The sequence below is a fragment of the Odontesthes bonariensis genome, chromosome 14, assembly GCF_027942865.1.
Source record: "Odontesthes bonariensis isolate fOdoBon6 chromosome 14, fOdoBon6.hap1, whole genome shotgun sequence".
In the NCBI taxonomy this organism is placed as follows: domain Eukaryota; kingdom Metazoa; phylum Chordata; class Actinopteri; order Atheriniformes; family Atherinopsidae; genus Odontesthes; species Odontesthes bonariensis.
The window spans coordinates 30,833,996-30,849,757 of NC_134519.1; the positions used below are offsets into that span (position 1 = coordinate 30,833,996).

At 39.1% G+C, this 15,762-nt stretch overlaps 1 protein-coding gene across 1 annotated transcript; it reads right to left on the reverse strand.

Annotated features, from left to right (window-relative positions):
• Positions 1-1,738: 1,738 nt before the first annotated feature.
• Positions 1,739-14,813, reverse strand: mfsd8l2 (major facilitator superfamily domain containing 8-like 2). Its single transcript, XM_075482401.1, has 11 exons — positions 14,423-14,813; positions 14,054-14,239; positions 13,595-13,657; positions 12,406-12,525; positions 12,098-12,177; positions 11,405-11,672; positions 6,511-6,584; positions 5,924-6,137; positions 3,853-3,975; positions 3,551-3,681; positions 1,739-2,197 (listed from the first exon to the last, which is right to left on the reverse strand). The coding sequence occupies exons 1-11, from the start codon at positions 14,505-14,507 to the stop codon at positions 2,117-2,119; spliced, it is 1,425 nt and encodes a 474-aa protein (XP_075338516.1). The 5' UTR covers positions 14,508-14,813; the 3' UTR covers positions 1,739-2,116.
• Positions 14,814-15,762: the final 949 nt, after the last annotated feature.

Sequence of the window (15,762 nt, forward strand, 5' to 3'; positions counted from 1 at the left end):
TTTTTGTCCCTCCTTCTGACAAAAATAGGAAAGTGGAGTGACAAAAGCTTTGTTCCTTACAGGAGTCGAGATCAGGGCGTGCGATAACACACTCTAGTGACCTCGATGTTTAAATTTTCAGGAGTTGTAATACAAAGAAGCACTAAAAACTGAGTACTGGTCACATCTACAAGTGAAAAAGGCGTATAAACAGCAGTCTGAGCCGTTTACATTAGTAGTACGACATGCAGATGCCTCCAACTAAAGCTCTGCTGCACATCCCTCTGTTCCACAACCTGCTCCACCAGAATAACCACTGGATCCACTCTCCACTTACATAATGTTATTCATCTTTGGCATCCTCCTTCCCCCTTCACAAAATCTCATCTCCATAGCGACAAACATTCATCCATGGCTTATGGAAATAATTGTTTGCCCCTGCATCAAATGATTTTCAGTGTATGTTTAAAATTTCATAACTCTGCCTTCCTGTGATATATTTAACGTAAAACAGCAGGGCCTCTGACTTCTCTATTTATGATTTTTTTTTGGGGGGGGGGGGGTTATGTGCCATCTCCGTGGGCTTTCATTTTTAGAATACATATCATAGCACTTATCCAGAGAATCTTATAGTATATTGGATTTCTTTTTATGTAATGTCTTTTCAAGGCTTGTTAACTACCTAGCCACATTAAGCTCCTGGTCATAGCAAAGTAAGTGAAGCTGCAGCATAAAACCCCTGAGTTTGAGGTAATGAGGACGAATGCAACTTTTCATTTGCAGTATTTTCATATGCTTTTTTTCCCCAGGACTTTTTCTTGGATGCTTGCAAGGCATAAATATTAAAATGAAGAATAAATCACGCAGATTTAAATCCAGGTTTTCTGTAAGACTACATTTCAGTAATAGTAAAACATAAGACCGCAGGAATAATCCTGTAAAATCGAGCTATAGTTTAAAGAGAATAGAGTCAGGCTTGACCTGAATCTATGCACCCTGTTATCTTCTTTAAAATGTCAAGTACGTGAATACGCTGATCAGGGCATGAAAGTACTTATATATATTATGTCCTTGAGTCCCAGAGATTAGAATTTCCATTTCAGGCAAAAAAAAAAGAGAAAAAAAAAGCTTCTGGAAAGGCAAACATCGCATGCTGAGCTCTGAAAACCAGAAAGGTTACTGAGCCTTATCTGCAATTATGCAAAAACACAGAGACTGGCCAAACCCATGCTCATTGCTACAAAGGGAATAGACAGTGCCTTGATGTTGCTTATAGCACCCCTCTCTCATTCACAGATATGTAGCATACAGCACATCCTAGAGGAGAATACAGGCAAGAACAGCTGACTACACACTACTCACACCTTGTCAAGTTTTGAATAATGAATACATGCAATTAAAATTTAAATCATCCCCAAAGTAAAAAGATACAGATGGAAAGTTAACGAGTACTCTTTAAAGGTGGTTTTACTTCATGAGGGTGTCATTTGTACAAGATGAATAGGAGCAGACTCAGATGACAACAAGCTGGTTTGATTACATCCAGGGATTTAATATGAGTGTCTAGTTTTTCTCCACTCTCAGAAAAAAATACAAACAAAACTGTAAAGCTTCACTCTGTTTGACCGTCTACGTCTGTCAGCTACTCTAACATGGAGCTGCTAAAGATGTTGCCAACTCCACAGCTGCACTCATTGTGTCAACTGTTTCCTTTTCAGAAGGCCTTTTTTTTCCCGAGAGGAAGAAAGATTAAGGAAAAGAGTATTGGAACACGGGTCACTCCTATTTTTCTATCAACACCTGGGAATATAAATAGTTTAGTTTAAAAATAATAGCTTTCATCTTCAATTACACCTCTGAATATTCAACATGAGAGCAATGGTGCCCCCTTGTGTAAAATATAATTAATAGTTTGATAATAATATGAATATGTGGTGGATTCTAATACAAACTGATAGCAGAGAGACTGCAAAGCTTCAAAAACACGTGGTGTTTCACCTATGAGGTGCTTTGAACATTTTTTATGCCACGCTCATACACTTTCCTCCGCAGTAAACTGGGATTGATTCTCTCTGAAGTGAAGGGCATTCCCTCGGCCCTTCTTCAGCCTCTGCTGCTCGTCATTCAGGCCGTGGCTCTATCCTGCGCTGTCAGAACTGTGGGCACACTGCACCACCCTGGGCTCTGCCAGCCGCTCGTAGGACAGCACCGTCATAACCTGCAAAAATGTACAGAGTGATGTGGCTTTAGAGAATAGCAAGCGCCAAGTAATAAGAACGGGCTATTAAAGACATGCTGAGTTGAGGATTTCACTGCATGAACACCCGATGGCTACTGCCTTCACTTTTGCTGGGTTGCTTCATTTTCCATGCAGAAAAAGTGATAACGATCAGCACATTCACCATAACACTTAAAGTTTTCTACATTGATGGAAAAAAAGTTAAAAGGTCCAATGTGTAGATGTAAGGATTTTTAGTGCATAAAAGTGTGCAGTAAAAACAACAGTGGCTTTTTTTTTCCTTAAAGCAAATATGTGAAAAAAGTGCATGTCATCCTTTCGAGACCCAGAGTTTGGTTTCCCCCTTCTGAGCTACTGTAGTAGCATGGTGGCGAAACAATGCCTAACAACATGGAAGGGGACTCGCCAAACTATCAGATACAAAACGCGAGTTATAAGGTAATTAGATATGAATTAATCTTATTTTCATGTCATTCTATGTCAGTGAAATTTTTTTTGCTTTTCTGTCATTAGATTCTCACAGCTGTTATACCCTGGAACATCAAAGTAGTCCTTTCCACAGATAACTTACTTTTATACATCCCTCGAGTTGGAAGTTCATGGTTATGGTTAGTATTAACATACATGGTTAGACTTGGATGTTAGATAAATTCATGATTGTGGTTAGAAAACTTTACATTGGCACGAACAACAGAGTTTAAACTCATTGGTCACAGTTCCCGTCATATAACACAATTTTATCCTACACTGAAGAACTGCCCACACGTGGACAAACAATACGGTTTCAAATTTTTTTGTGAGACTGTGTTGCTTTATGCCAAGTCAAGCTAATTTGCTGCCAAAAAAACAATTTCCCAAAATATCAACCTGTTACTTTCATTTTTCATATATAGCCAGTTAATTTAACATTATGACAACAAACTCTTACTTTCAGCACATACAGATGCTTGGCCAGCAGCCTATGCCATCACATTCCAAAGCTCCAGGAACTTACTTTTTCAAATTTCAGCAGAGCTGATGCTGAATTGTGGGAGAGCCCTGAGCAAGCCTGTGGTACTGAATCTATGTGTAAACTATTTCTACCCTACAAATTTCATGAAAACCAAATTAATTTTTTTTTTTTAATTTTTAACTTTTTTTTTAAAAATTTAACAATGTTAATCTCAACTAAAATAGCAACTAGCCTCATTCCCAGGATTACCATGTAGATGGATCAGATTTTAATGGACCCCAGTTTAAGTATACTGGACAGAAGGGGTTCTAAGCACATGTCTGTATGAGATGTATAGGGGGTGATAACATGTTGGCAGTTGGGTGCCTTGCACTACTTACTGTGATCATTACAAGGAGAGCCAGCATCATGCCCATCATTACGTACAAATGATTAGTCAATCCTCCAGCCCACAAAGGACCCAGGATGGTGGCCAGGCCCCCAACTGAGCGTCTGACTCCTTGGCTAAACCCTTCGGGTGAAGGATCACAAAATAATTAAAAGCTCAGTTCTTTTATTCACAAACATTAAAATATGTCTTTATGAAACAGTGTTATAAATTTTCTTAAGCATGGCATATTCTTGAACAGCAAACTGTTTTTTGTCTATTGTGTTGAACCGTACAAACATAAAATGAGCCAACCTTGTGTTTTCTCAGAAGTAACTTTGGAGAAGAGAGACACCTGAGACACGGCCACAAAGGGAAGCCCCAGCAGCTGCAGAAACACTCCAATGATGAAGGCCGACAGCTCCCAACCATAACCACCTGGCAGGGATGGGAGATTTCTTTAACAAAACTTTACCCAAAACTAAAGTACTTTGCAAAAGTCTTGATACTGTCTGGAAAATAGTTAATGTAATGAAAAGAGCACCAATTTTTTAAAACAGCAATTATAAATGGCACAGCAGTATTTTGGGCAAAAACAGAGCTTGTAATGTTCCGACAGCTCAAGAGTCAATATTGGGTATTATTCCTCAGCCTAAACCCTCTTAAACAACCTTTCTTTTCTTTAAGTAGTCTTCAGGAATAGTTCTCCAGGCTTCTTGAAGGACATCCCAAAGCTCTTCTTTGGATGTTTTCTGCCTTTTGTTCTGTTCTCTGTAAAGACGATCCCACACTGCTTCAATAATGTTGAGATCCGGGCTCTGAAGAGGATTCATCCCTCCATAAGACCTGCTGTCACTGATTTTCAGCCCACTTCTTGTGTCATTTGGCACAGCTCAGCCTTTTCTCCCTGTTTCCCTTCCTTAAGAATGGCTTCTTGACAGCCACCCTTCCATGGAGACCATTTCTGATGAGGCTTCAGTGAACAGAATCAACTGACGGTCCAGATGCATCTCTCAGGTCTTGTGTCAGGTCTTTGCTGGAATATTTTCCTATTTCTTAATGACTCCCTTTTAGATACTATCCATCTGCTATAGATAGCTTTTTAGGTGTGACACCTCTTTTATCCTTCACTTGTGACACACTGCACATTATGCTGAGATGTGAGAGAGCACTTTGGAAATCACCTTGCTGTTGTAGAAATGCTGTTTTGGCTTTTTAACAAATAAAGAAATGGGAGGTTCTTTGCTAAGTTGTTTGTTATGCGTGGACACAACACTGGTGCATCCCTTTCCTAGGTCCTTTTTTAATGCTTGAATGATTCATAGGTCAGTATTGAATGGCTTGACAAACAAAAATACATTCCTCTGAAAATGGTCAGGTATAAGCAGTCAATGTCCTATAAATGTAAAACTCTTAAAGACCTTCAGAAATCTCGGAGAACTATTGCTCAAGACCACTTTAAAAGATTACAAGAAATAAATGACGAACAATTTTTCACAATCATGTAGTGGACTATTTACTTAATCAAAGTAAAAGTTACTGTAATCTAACTTCAACTGTCCAATATCTACATTCATCTATTTGGAAGATCTCTTAGAAATTAATGTGAATATTTCATAGCTTAAATTACTCATAAGTGGTGATGATTTGAGTGTCAGATAATGCTTTAGCCCCCCCTCATCCATCGGTTTTTAACTTTCCTCCACAAACAGGCTGGCACCACCACAGATAGCTCTGTCTGAAAGTGAAACCACTGCCAAGCTGGCAGCAGCTCCATTTTTGTTCTCTGCTGCTTTGCATCGTGCACATGTTTGTGTGAATGTGTGCCCACTCAAATAGTTGGATGTTCCCGTGGGAGCTGAAAGTCTATAATCGTATGATGAAAAAGCAATTTCACCGATTAAACATCTTTGTCAGTGGCCCAAGAATGGAAGTCATCTGACATCAGGCATCTGTCTTGCATAGGTTTTTCTTTGCTTGTTTAAATGTAACTGTAACAAATTAGGAAACAAAAGCACTCTACAACAGCATTTTTTTGTAATTAAATTGCTGTAATCCTTTTATATGTACAAAGGCACTACGCGGCTCCAGCACCTGTCACTTTTTATCAGAGCGATAAATGAGCTGCAACAGACACAGGCCAACATGGACATATAGGATCTAGCCTGCCTATGTGATTTCCTGCTGGCCTAACATAGCCTGAATGTTATCATTTACAAAGCTCATTCACTTCATCCACTGTGTAACCCAATATGGTTCTGCTGTGCCCCACACCAACCCCAATCACACAGAGAGAATGTTGGCTCTGAAACTGAGGCAGTTTCCAGTCTTTGTTTGAATTGGTGTGTCTGGAAGTGTTTGTGTGTTTTCATGGGCAGGTTAGCACCTCGAGGGTTGCAGAGGAAAATGAGGCACCAGATACAGGCGGTGCAGCAGATGACCAGTCCCACGGCCAGCACCACACGGTCCGCCACCTTCTTGCTCAGCCAGCGCACAAAGAAAAAGCCCAGGATGACCTCCACCCCACACAGGCTGTACATCAGACTGTTGCCCAGCTCGCCAAAGCTGAAGTAGCGTTGCGTCAGAGGAGTCACCATGGTCTGTTTTTTTTTGTTTTTTTTTTATTTAAAAAGACAGTCGGTTAGACAAAGCAGTTGAGTCAGAGGTGGAAGAAATTCTGTGTGTGAGTTGAAATGAGCACTCAAAAGCAATTATATAAACCAGGTAAGCAGATATGACTTTTCATTCAGCACAATTTTATCAGAAAAAAGAAGGGCCTTTCAGTTTTCATGTTCAGACGTTGCATCAGTTTCACTTGAAGCAACACTTTGGTTTATTCTCTCAAAGTGAAACTCTTTCCAGGCAAGCCTCAGACTGATTCAATGTGGATTCATCCCTGAGTATAATTGTGTGGCACTGAGAGAAATGTTTCGAAACTCAGGGGTGATGGATCTCAACGGTAGCTGCTCTCACCTCCAGCGCTGTCTGATTGAACAGAGTGATGAACTGAGCCGTGAGGACAACAACCACCTCTTCTCTCAGGAACTCTGCACAGAGAAAGACAGAGAGATGTTCTGCAAAGTCTGGAAGAAAATCAAAAAAACAAGTTCAAATGGTACATAAAAGAATCGATTGGCAAGTTGGGCTGAGAAAAAGAAAACTTGGACTATGTTGGAGCGAGAGTGAACGAGGCAGGCATGACAAAATCCCACTTGGTTGGTTATGTTGAACCTCTAGTCCAAGTTCCTTTTGCTACATATAGGTGGGATTTCTGAATGTTCTACATTTACAACTTATGATAACACGAGAGAAGAATAGATTTTAATAAATTCCAAGTTTGGAAATCAGCTTTTTCTGGAACCAAAACTCCCTGGTGGACTTTGAGAGGAGGGAAACGAGCTGGGCTTGCTGCTAATTTTGGATGTCCACGCCAGATGGCTGCTGGAGCAGCTTGTTATTGCAGGATGCAATCCACTTTGGTTCAGTTGTTTCTGTTCAGTGTGTGCACTATCATTTACATGATTTAAACATTTGTTGCTGCATTAATACATGTGCATATTCTCAAGGCAGCAGTTGTTCATGTCAAAAATACAGGTTGATATGGGTTTAAGGGCCCTTGCAGTGATTTAATATTGTACTCCATAAAGATAATAGGAAGATTTTTTTTTTAAATCAATACAGCGCAGGCCAAGATTATCTGCTTTAGTCTAGTGCGATCTCTATAAAATCTATATTAGAAAAAGTAGAAATCTCAAAGATGGTGTTCAATCACTGATAGTAATTGCTCACATGGAGTTAAAGCCAGGAAAACTTTGTAATGTTTTCTTTTTTCCACAGGCCCTGCATACAAACTCCTTTTCCGCCAATTTATTTCAAATGGAATCTAGAAACAACTGCAACAACAGGGTTGGAACAGACAAAATGAAGTATTTGCTGCACTTTTTGTACTTCAGTGATGACGCAGTTGTGGGTTCACCATAGCAGACCCATGCTAAAGACTAGTGTGAAAGCTGTCATCTTCTTTTTGCAGTTGTTCAGAATCTTTAAGAATTCCCCTGCATATCTCTCTTTGCGACATTTTCCAATGAGGTCAAGGAAATGAGTTGACTTAAGAAAATTTAAATTGAATTCAAATTAAGACTTATTTTTAACTACAATCCAAATTATAGCACAGCTGGATTGCTGTTTACATTTGTAAATAAAAAATAATTAAATGATTTGAAAATCTCATAAACCATATCTTTAATCTCTGTGGAACATAGAAAACATATCAAAAGTTGAAAGTGAGACATTTCACCATTTCATTAAATCTGTTAGCTCTCTTTGAATTCCATGGTGGCAACACGTCTCAGAAAAGTTGAGATGTGATCATCAAAAGGCTGGAGAGGTTAGTGGTACAAAAAAAACAGCTGGAGGAAAATATTGGAACTAATTAGATTAATTTGCAACCGGTCAGTAACTTGACTGGGCATAAAAAAAGAGCACCTTAGAAAAGAAGTCTCTTAGAAGTAAAGATACGCAGAGTTTCAGCAATCATTTGAAAAAAAAAAAGCCATGTTGGAATTGAAGCGCGTTGTTTGAAAAATGTCCCTCAATGTAGACTTGTGAAGACTTTAAATATATACCTTAATCTACAGTAGATAATGTAAAAAACAATTCAGAGAATCCCATTTTCAAAGGAAATGGCCAACATTAATATTGGATAGCAATGATATTTGGCCCCTCAGACATGATTGTGTCATGGAAATTGCCCAATGGGTACAGGAACACTTCCAGAAATCATGCAAAGAAGAAGCTATATGTGAAAATTATCCACAAATGTCACTATTTAAAATGGGCTGAGACAAAATTGTTCTGGGGTTAGACAAATCAAAATTTAGAATTTTTTTGAAAATCATGGACCAAGTCACATCCTAAGTTCAAAAGAATGTATCTTTGATGGTATGTGGGTGCATTAGTGCCTATGGAACTGGCAACTTGCACACCTGGAAAAGCATCATCAATGCTGAAAGGTATAAACTGGTTTTAGAGCAACATATGGTCCCTTCCAGATTATGTCTTTTACAGAGAAGGCTTGCATAATTCAGCAGATAGCACTAAACTACACAGCATATCTGTTACAACAGAATGGCAGCGTAATAGGAGACTCTGGGTGTCAGTTCAGACCTCTCACTAACAGAAAAACTTTGGTGCTTCATGAAACAAAATAATTCAACAAAGAAGACCCAGGACTGTTGAGCAGTTAGAATTCGATATAAGACAAGAATGGGACAACATTCCTCTCCCAAAGGTCCAGCCACTGATGTCCTCAAATATTGATGGCCTGTTGTTAAAAAAAGAAGGGATGTTACACATAAATGAACATGGCCAAGTCTGTGGGGCTAGCTTGAGTTTGCATTTTTTCCCCATGCATGTGTGAGTCTTCTCTGGATACTCCAGCTTACTCCCACCGCCCAAAAAGCATGCATGTCAGGTTAATTAGTGACTCTAAAATTGACCCTAGGAAAGAGTGTGAGTGCGCATGTTTGTTTGTCCCATTTGTGTCTGTGTGGCCCTGTGATGGACTGGCGACCTGTCCAGGGTGTACCCTGCCTTTTTCGCCCAATGACAACTCGGATAGACTGCAGCCCCCCTTGAAAGCAACCTGAGTTAGATTAAGCGAGTATGGAAAATGGATGGTTGGATGGATGCTCTTTAGTGAATACATTTTTGGGAATTCAGGTTGTACAAGCCCAGTTACCCATACAAAAAGAGATGCAGGTTTATTTAATCAGAGGGGTGAGACAAGTTTGATCAGTGCATCACTTCTGGGGAATATGTACATGCTTTAAGGCAACCAAAACACAACCAATAATAAGGTTTGTCTGCCATGTATGTTTCCTGTCTGCAATAATTTTGTTAAAAGAAACACAAATCATTATAAATGCATGTGACAGAGTTGCTATCCAGCTTATTTATTTCAGTACCAATGACAGCTGAACATGATAAATATTGGAAGAATTTATATTTTTCTTTACATTTACAATTTAAATCTACTAATTGCACTTATTGTCAGATGTGTTGACATACACAAGCGTGAAAATGAAAATGCTTTGGTTTGTTTTGTGGGGAATTTGTTGTTTACATTACTATACAGCTACCGTAGCCACATTGTTTGTCAGCCAATGACTGTATTTACCATGGTTTCTTGTGTTAGCTCAAAGCTAACTTGATGCTCTCCCAGCTGACTGGGGTGATGGGTGTGTCCATGTTGCAGGGGATGGAGTTTCTGTGCAGTTGTGTGGTTTCAAAATCTAGCTTTGTCTTGCTTTGGGGGTACATCACCCACTGCAGCTTTTAACCATGATTAAATGAGGGAAAAGTGATAGTTATGCACTAAATATAAATGCAGACATGTTTGCTGAAATAAAAAATAATATATTTGGGATCTGTTAAATGACTATTGATCCACTGATCCACATCAAGCCAAATGCAACTGAAAATCTATGAGAGAGGTGTTAAAAGTTCCAAAAGCAAAAATCAATCTTGTGATTGGCTCAGTGACCCCTACCAGAAATAAAACTTGACAAAACGATCTACCAGATTTTCAAAGGTTCTTCGTAGATACACAAAAAGTCCTGGGGAATCAATAATTCAGGACAGCTAGTGCCGGACACACTGTAACAGCTAACAGACACACCTGCTGTATGAGCCAGAGCAGACATCCTCCATTGCTGCAGAGTTTCTAGCATGGCAGGACAAAAAGGAATCGATATGACGAATGCTGGCCACATTACCAATTGTGTCTCCATTTCATCCACAAGTCAACCGCCGCAAGCAGGTCAATAAACAAGGAGGTCTGCAAGCCATCCCTTTGCCTCATCTTCAAAGAGTGAGAGAATCGATACGAGGGTTTGACACGTGCACACGCTCAAACACAATTGGATACAGCAATCCTTTTTCAGACATGGCACATTGCAGAGCCACAGACATGTTGATGTTTCTATGACTACATTTGTAAGGACATTCACTAACATTATACCCCTCTTGCCACTAAAGGGAGATAGCACAATTTTTAGGAGGATTGCAAACAAATTGGAAAATTTTCTTTAGAAAAAAGCTGACCATAATTCAGACCTTAGCTTCAACAGAAACATTATAGTCTGTTAAGCTGTTCAGTAAGACATAAATTTATAAAAAACAATAGCGGAATGGAAAGCTGTGAACGACACGCCTCTGCCAGTGCATCACCTTTGTCTCCTCAGTTCAACAACCCAGATTAATAGACATGACAGGGAAATTCATTGAGATAGCTTTCTCTAATCATCATAAACAAGGGCTGAACCCTAACCTCTGCCCAAATTCCAACCTGCCTCTTTATACTGAAACATGATTTCAGTATAAAACATGATCTTATTCTAGTCTTTACCCTGAGAAAAAGAATTTTCCGACTGATCCTCGTATTAATAATTGAGTACACACACTCACACAAACATGCACACACAGATGGTCTAACAAAGCACAGAAGAATATAATCAGTGATGGCACACTATCAGTACTTGTATTATATGTAAACTTACTACGATGCTAATCTAATAGGACACCTGACATCACATGTATGTGTATTTACATACACACTGGTATAAACCTGACACGCACACGCACACACACACACACAGCGTCCAATCAATACGCTGGGAATCTGATCTGACATGCTGCACAAAATTCCTCAGAGAATGTGAGTGTGTGTGTCTGCAAGAAAATCAATAGAGCAGATACCAAACATGTGTATTGACTGTGACACTTCTTCCTACATGAACCCCACAAATGGGCAAAAGTAAAGCTGACGGTCGTTGCTCAGGACGGCCAGTAAGATCAGCGAATTCACCTGTGCTGGCGCTGAAGTTTTTGAAAGGGTTCAAGGCTCCGTGGACAGGCTGAATCTCAGATGAGGTGGAAGGCTCCAGTTGGTCAGAGTTGACAGCTCTGTAGGTGTGCACCAGCTCCTCATCTGACCCCATCAATGGCACCTCCTCTTCCTCCTGCTGTTTTGTCTCCATCAATATGGCTCCCCCTTCTGAACTGATGGGTGGTATGTCCCAATACATCGTCAGTACGACAAACTGGAGCAACACCCACAACAGGCACATGAAGATCTAAGAGCATGGAGAAAAACAGACACAAATATCTTCAAATATTTTCTAAAATAAACTAAAAAAATGTGTTTTTCATAAAATAGAATCCTATAAACTTGTTTTTCTTTCATTTAAGAGTAATCAAGAGAGACATTCAGTCTCAAATTATGTGAAAAATGAAAGCAGGCGCAGAGGAGGTTTGCCACATTTACTCTAAGCGGCACCAACGCTACAGGTGTTTAATTAAGGTATTGTGGAATTTGACAGATACAGTTTGGTACAGCCTTGAGCATCTCTACAGGTTTTTTTTTAAAAAAAAAGCTTATTTAAAGAGCAAAGAAAAAAGAACAATTCATGTGAGATCAGAATGTAGAGCAAAAGGTTCTTTCTGTATGCACGAGTCTTTCAGAAGACCTCAGAATACTGATTTTTCTGGATGCTGTTACCCCAGGAGACGTATATTTGTTCACAACAAAGGGCCCCAGTTTGAAATCACACAGCCGCAGGAACAAGTTGAATGCTGGCCCTGGAGAGACAGGAGGAAGTGCTTTAAAGACCAGATAAATGGACTATATGTGAAGACTGTTGCCTACACCTTAGTGATTTTATTTAAAGTCTTTTCCTCCTTGCAGCTAAAAGGAAACATCAACGAAAACATCTCAAAATCCTTCGTGGTTTACGATATTTCACAGAGGGTTGTAGAGAGGTGAGAATGACACCTCTCTCTGTGGAAAGAGGAAGAGGAGAAACTGACCGACAAGAAGACCAGCTTGTCGACAGGCCATGATGGCTGCAATGATACCAGCACGCTCCTCTGGCAAAGTGCTCCGAGTGAGGAAACCAAAGATGGCGGAGCCGGCTCCTGCACCAATGCCTGAGAGGAAAACAGCATCCATCAGTCGCACCTTCACAACATGTAAGAGTTCACAAGTAAAGGTCTTGTTTGAGAAGTTCATAAAGTTAACAAGTATTTTTTTAAAGTTAAAAAATTGTTGAGATTTTTAATAGATGTGGCACTAAGAGGAAAGAAAAAAACATCTTTAAAGGTTGTTAGATTTTTGGGAAAAATCACTAAATACCTGAGGAACTTCAGGTTGACTTGGGGCAATGCAGATATGATTTCAACATTTTCTTTTTGCCACACACTGAACCAAATAGGGCTTTGTATGTATAGGCCAAGAGGTCATTCCCTCATTTACAAAACTTTGTATTGAAATATTTTAAATGCTCACTGCACAGATGTTACCAAAGTTCTAGTTTGTTTATGAACGACGAAAAGAAGCTACAGCTTGGCTAAAAATATTTGGGCTGTATGAGCTTGACCGCAAAGGAACTTGGATGATCCATAAGGTCCATAAGTGAGTGTGGAAACCATGAATTGAATTTAGAACAGAAAACGATAGAACTTAACTGATATTGGTTTAAAAGAAATGATGGACTTTTAAATTGTCCAGCACGGAATCCAAACATAAATTCAGTTTAAAACCGTTGGATTAAGGATTAAGATCTACCATTGGAAAAAAAAAAAAGTTTTTTGTACAAGATAAATTGATTAGGAATTTCTAATGATATTCTAAATTCTTTGGTACAATTTAGGAGTAATAATAATTCTAACTTCAGTCAGTTAACAGTCCATGGATACATTTGATGTTGACTAATATCTAACTTTTATGTAAACCTGTGTGCTTCGTAAGGTAAAAAAAAATGTATCTTTGTCATCTTTTTAAGGATTTTTGATGGTCAAAATTTGATTTTATGGTTAGGTTTAGAATTAGATTATGATTAGATTTAGGGCAAATGTTAGGCTTTAGGCATTTAGCTGTGATGGTTAGGGTTAGAGTAAAGGGCAGGGGGTTGCATCATGCCAATGGTGAATCACCACAAAGAAAAACAACTTTGTGTGTGTGTGCGTGTGTGTGTGTGCGTGTGTGTGTGTATGTCACCTGCTACAAGCCGACTGCACAATAACAGCCACTTTGAATAGCCAATGAAATACATGAAGTTACCTGAGGATGAATCAAAAAATAAAGTCATTTTTGTGAACCAGTTGGATAAACTTTAAAGTTGTATCTAAAAATGCTTCAGCCTCAGCTGAACAGTTAGCCACTATATTTTGCCACCAACAAAACACATCTTGTGATAAATATGACATCTAGTATATTTCAGCGTGTTGGCTCTGTCAATGTTACCATTTTAGAATGTTGATATTAGCTCTTAGCTTGTATTTGCTTTTGTGGAAATTTCAAAGGCTGCCTGGATGCTATGATCATTTCAAGCTTACTGTCTCACACATGATGTTGTCTACACATAAATCTCTATAGAATGCAGTGAGAAAAAATGAGTGAGAGTTAAAAGTCAAATTTAAACTATCATGTGATTTGTCTGGTGGTTTGACTACTTACCAGCAATCTCAAAAAGATTGGAGAATAGGATGATGGATTTTGTAGTTTTGCTTCGATCTGACCATAACCCAAAAAGTGGACCTGTTAGCAGCCCACTCAGACTGAAGGCAGACAGACCCAGACCCAGGAAGTAAGGTGGAGCTTCTAAAATTTGCAGATACCTCCATATTGTAGGCAGAATGACAGCTGAGAGTACCACAGCGGAATAAGGGAAGATGGGTAGAGAGAAGAAGAGGAAGACATGTGCCCACAGCAAAGTATGTCAAATTAAATTAGATGTCATGATGTCTGTGATGAGCGCTTACAGCCAAAATGCCAAGCAGATATTTTTCTCCACTCCTGTTTACAAAACTGTTATTATAAACTTACCGTACTCCATGCCGCTCAGCATAAATATCAGTCCAATGGTTAGAAAAGTTAGGTTCTTCTTTTGGTTATTATCCATTGTTCTCATTTACCCGCTGCCTTTTATACACTGATCTCTGTCAGTGCATGTTGGACTGAAATGTTGAGCAGCGGCATAATCAGCTAATAAGAGACACCATGAATCCACTTACAGTTGCTGGCCCAGATAATCAGAGGAATAAGGTGCACCATTGTACAAGTTCATAGCACAACTTCTCAAGCACAAACAACAAAAATTATGCTTCTCCAATGAAAAGGACTCAGCAATGGTATGGCCTCAACTCGGACAGAAAACATCAAATCCACACTCAAAATAATACCATCCCATTTGAAAAGAGTTAAAGATGAATTCTGTTTAAATCATGTCCAAGGTGCATTGCCATGCTGCGAGCTTCACGGTCAAGGCAAGGTCTCATGTTGCCAGTCGAGGTAAAGTAGCCTACGCTTTATACATTTTTAATTATGTTTTCTTCGGTTACATCAAAAGCACCTGATTCTGCCAGAGCCCTGAAAGGAAATGTCCAAAGTCTATCTGCTATAGTAGGTTATGGATATAAATAACTTGAAAATGGAATTCAAAGTCCTCTTACCTACTAAGAAATACTTTTTTAAATATCACAAAGCTACTCATAATACACCAACCTCATTCGCAGAAAGGTTTGAATGTTTTCTAACACGGAACAAAATCTTTAATCTGTAATCTTTCTATTAACAGACACAAGTACAAAGGATATTAGCTTCAGTGTTTTTACTGACCAGCTTTATTGTATTTAGAAAATGTAAACAAATCGAGAATTTCATACCACCAAGTCATTGGTGAAAGAGGATTCCTCAATCAGCAGACTGGTGATAGGTGAGGTTGTCAGGATTAGATACAAAATCAGCATCCACCAAAGAAGTTTGTCTTTCACAGCAAGGATGGATATCGACTGACCACATTTAGTCATACTCTGTCAGAGAATCATTAATACATTCCAAACAAACAATTTTCAGTGCAAAATTGCAAAGAACTTTTGTTCAAGAGATGGACAAAAAAGCCAGTGGACACTCTCTGTGGTCAGATGAGTCGACATTTCAGCTGCTTTTGGGAAAAACGGCTGTCTGGTCGTACGTGCCAAAGATGAGAAAGACCATGCAGGCTGTTATCAGTGAAAAACCATCATCTGTGATGGTACGGGGCTGCATCCGTGGCCATGGCAAAGGTGACTTGTGAGTGTACAGTTTACAAATATATACACACATATGTATTTGTTTATGTGTATGTACATATTTATTTTTATTCATGTTTACAATAGCGCTTGGCT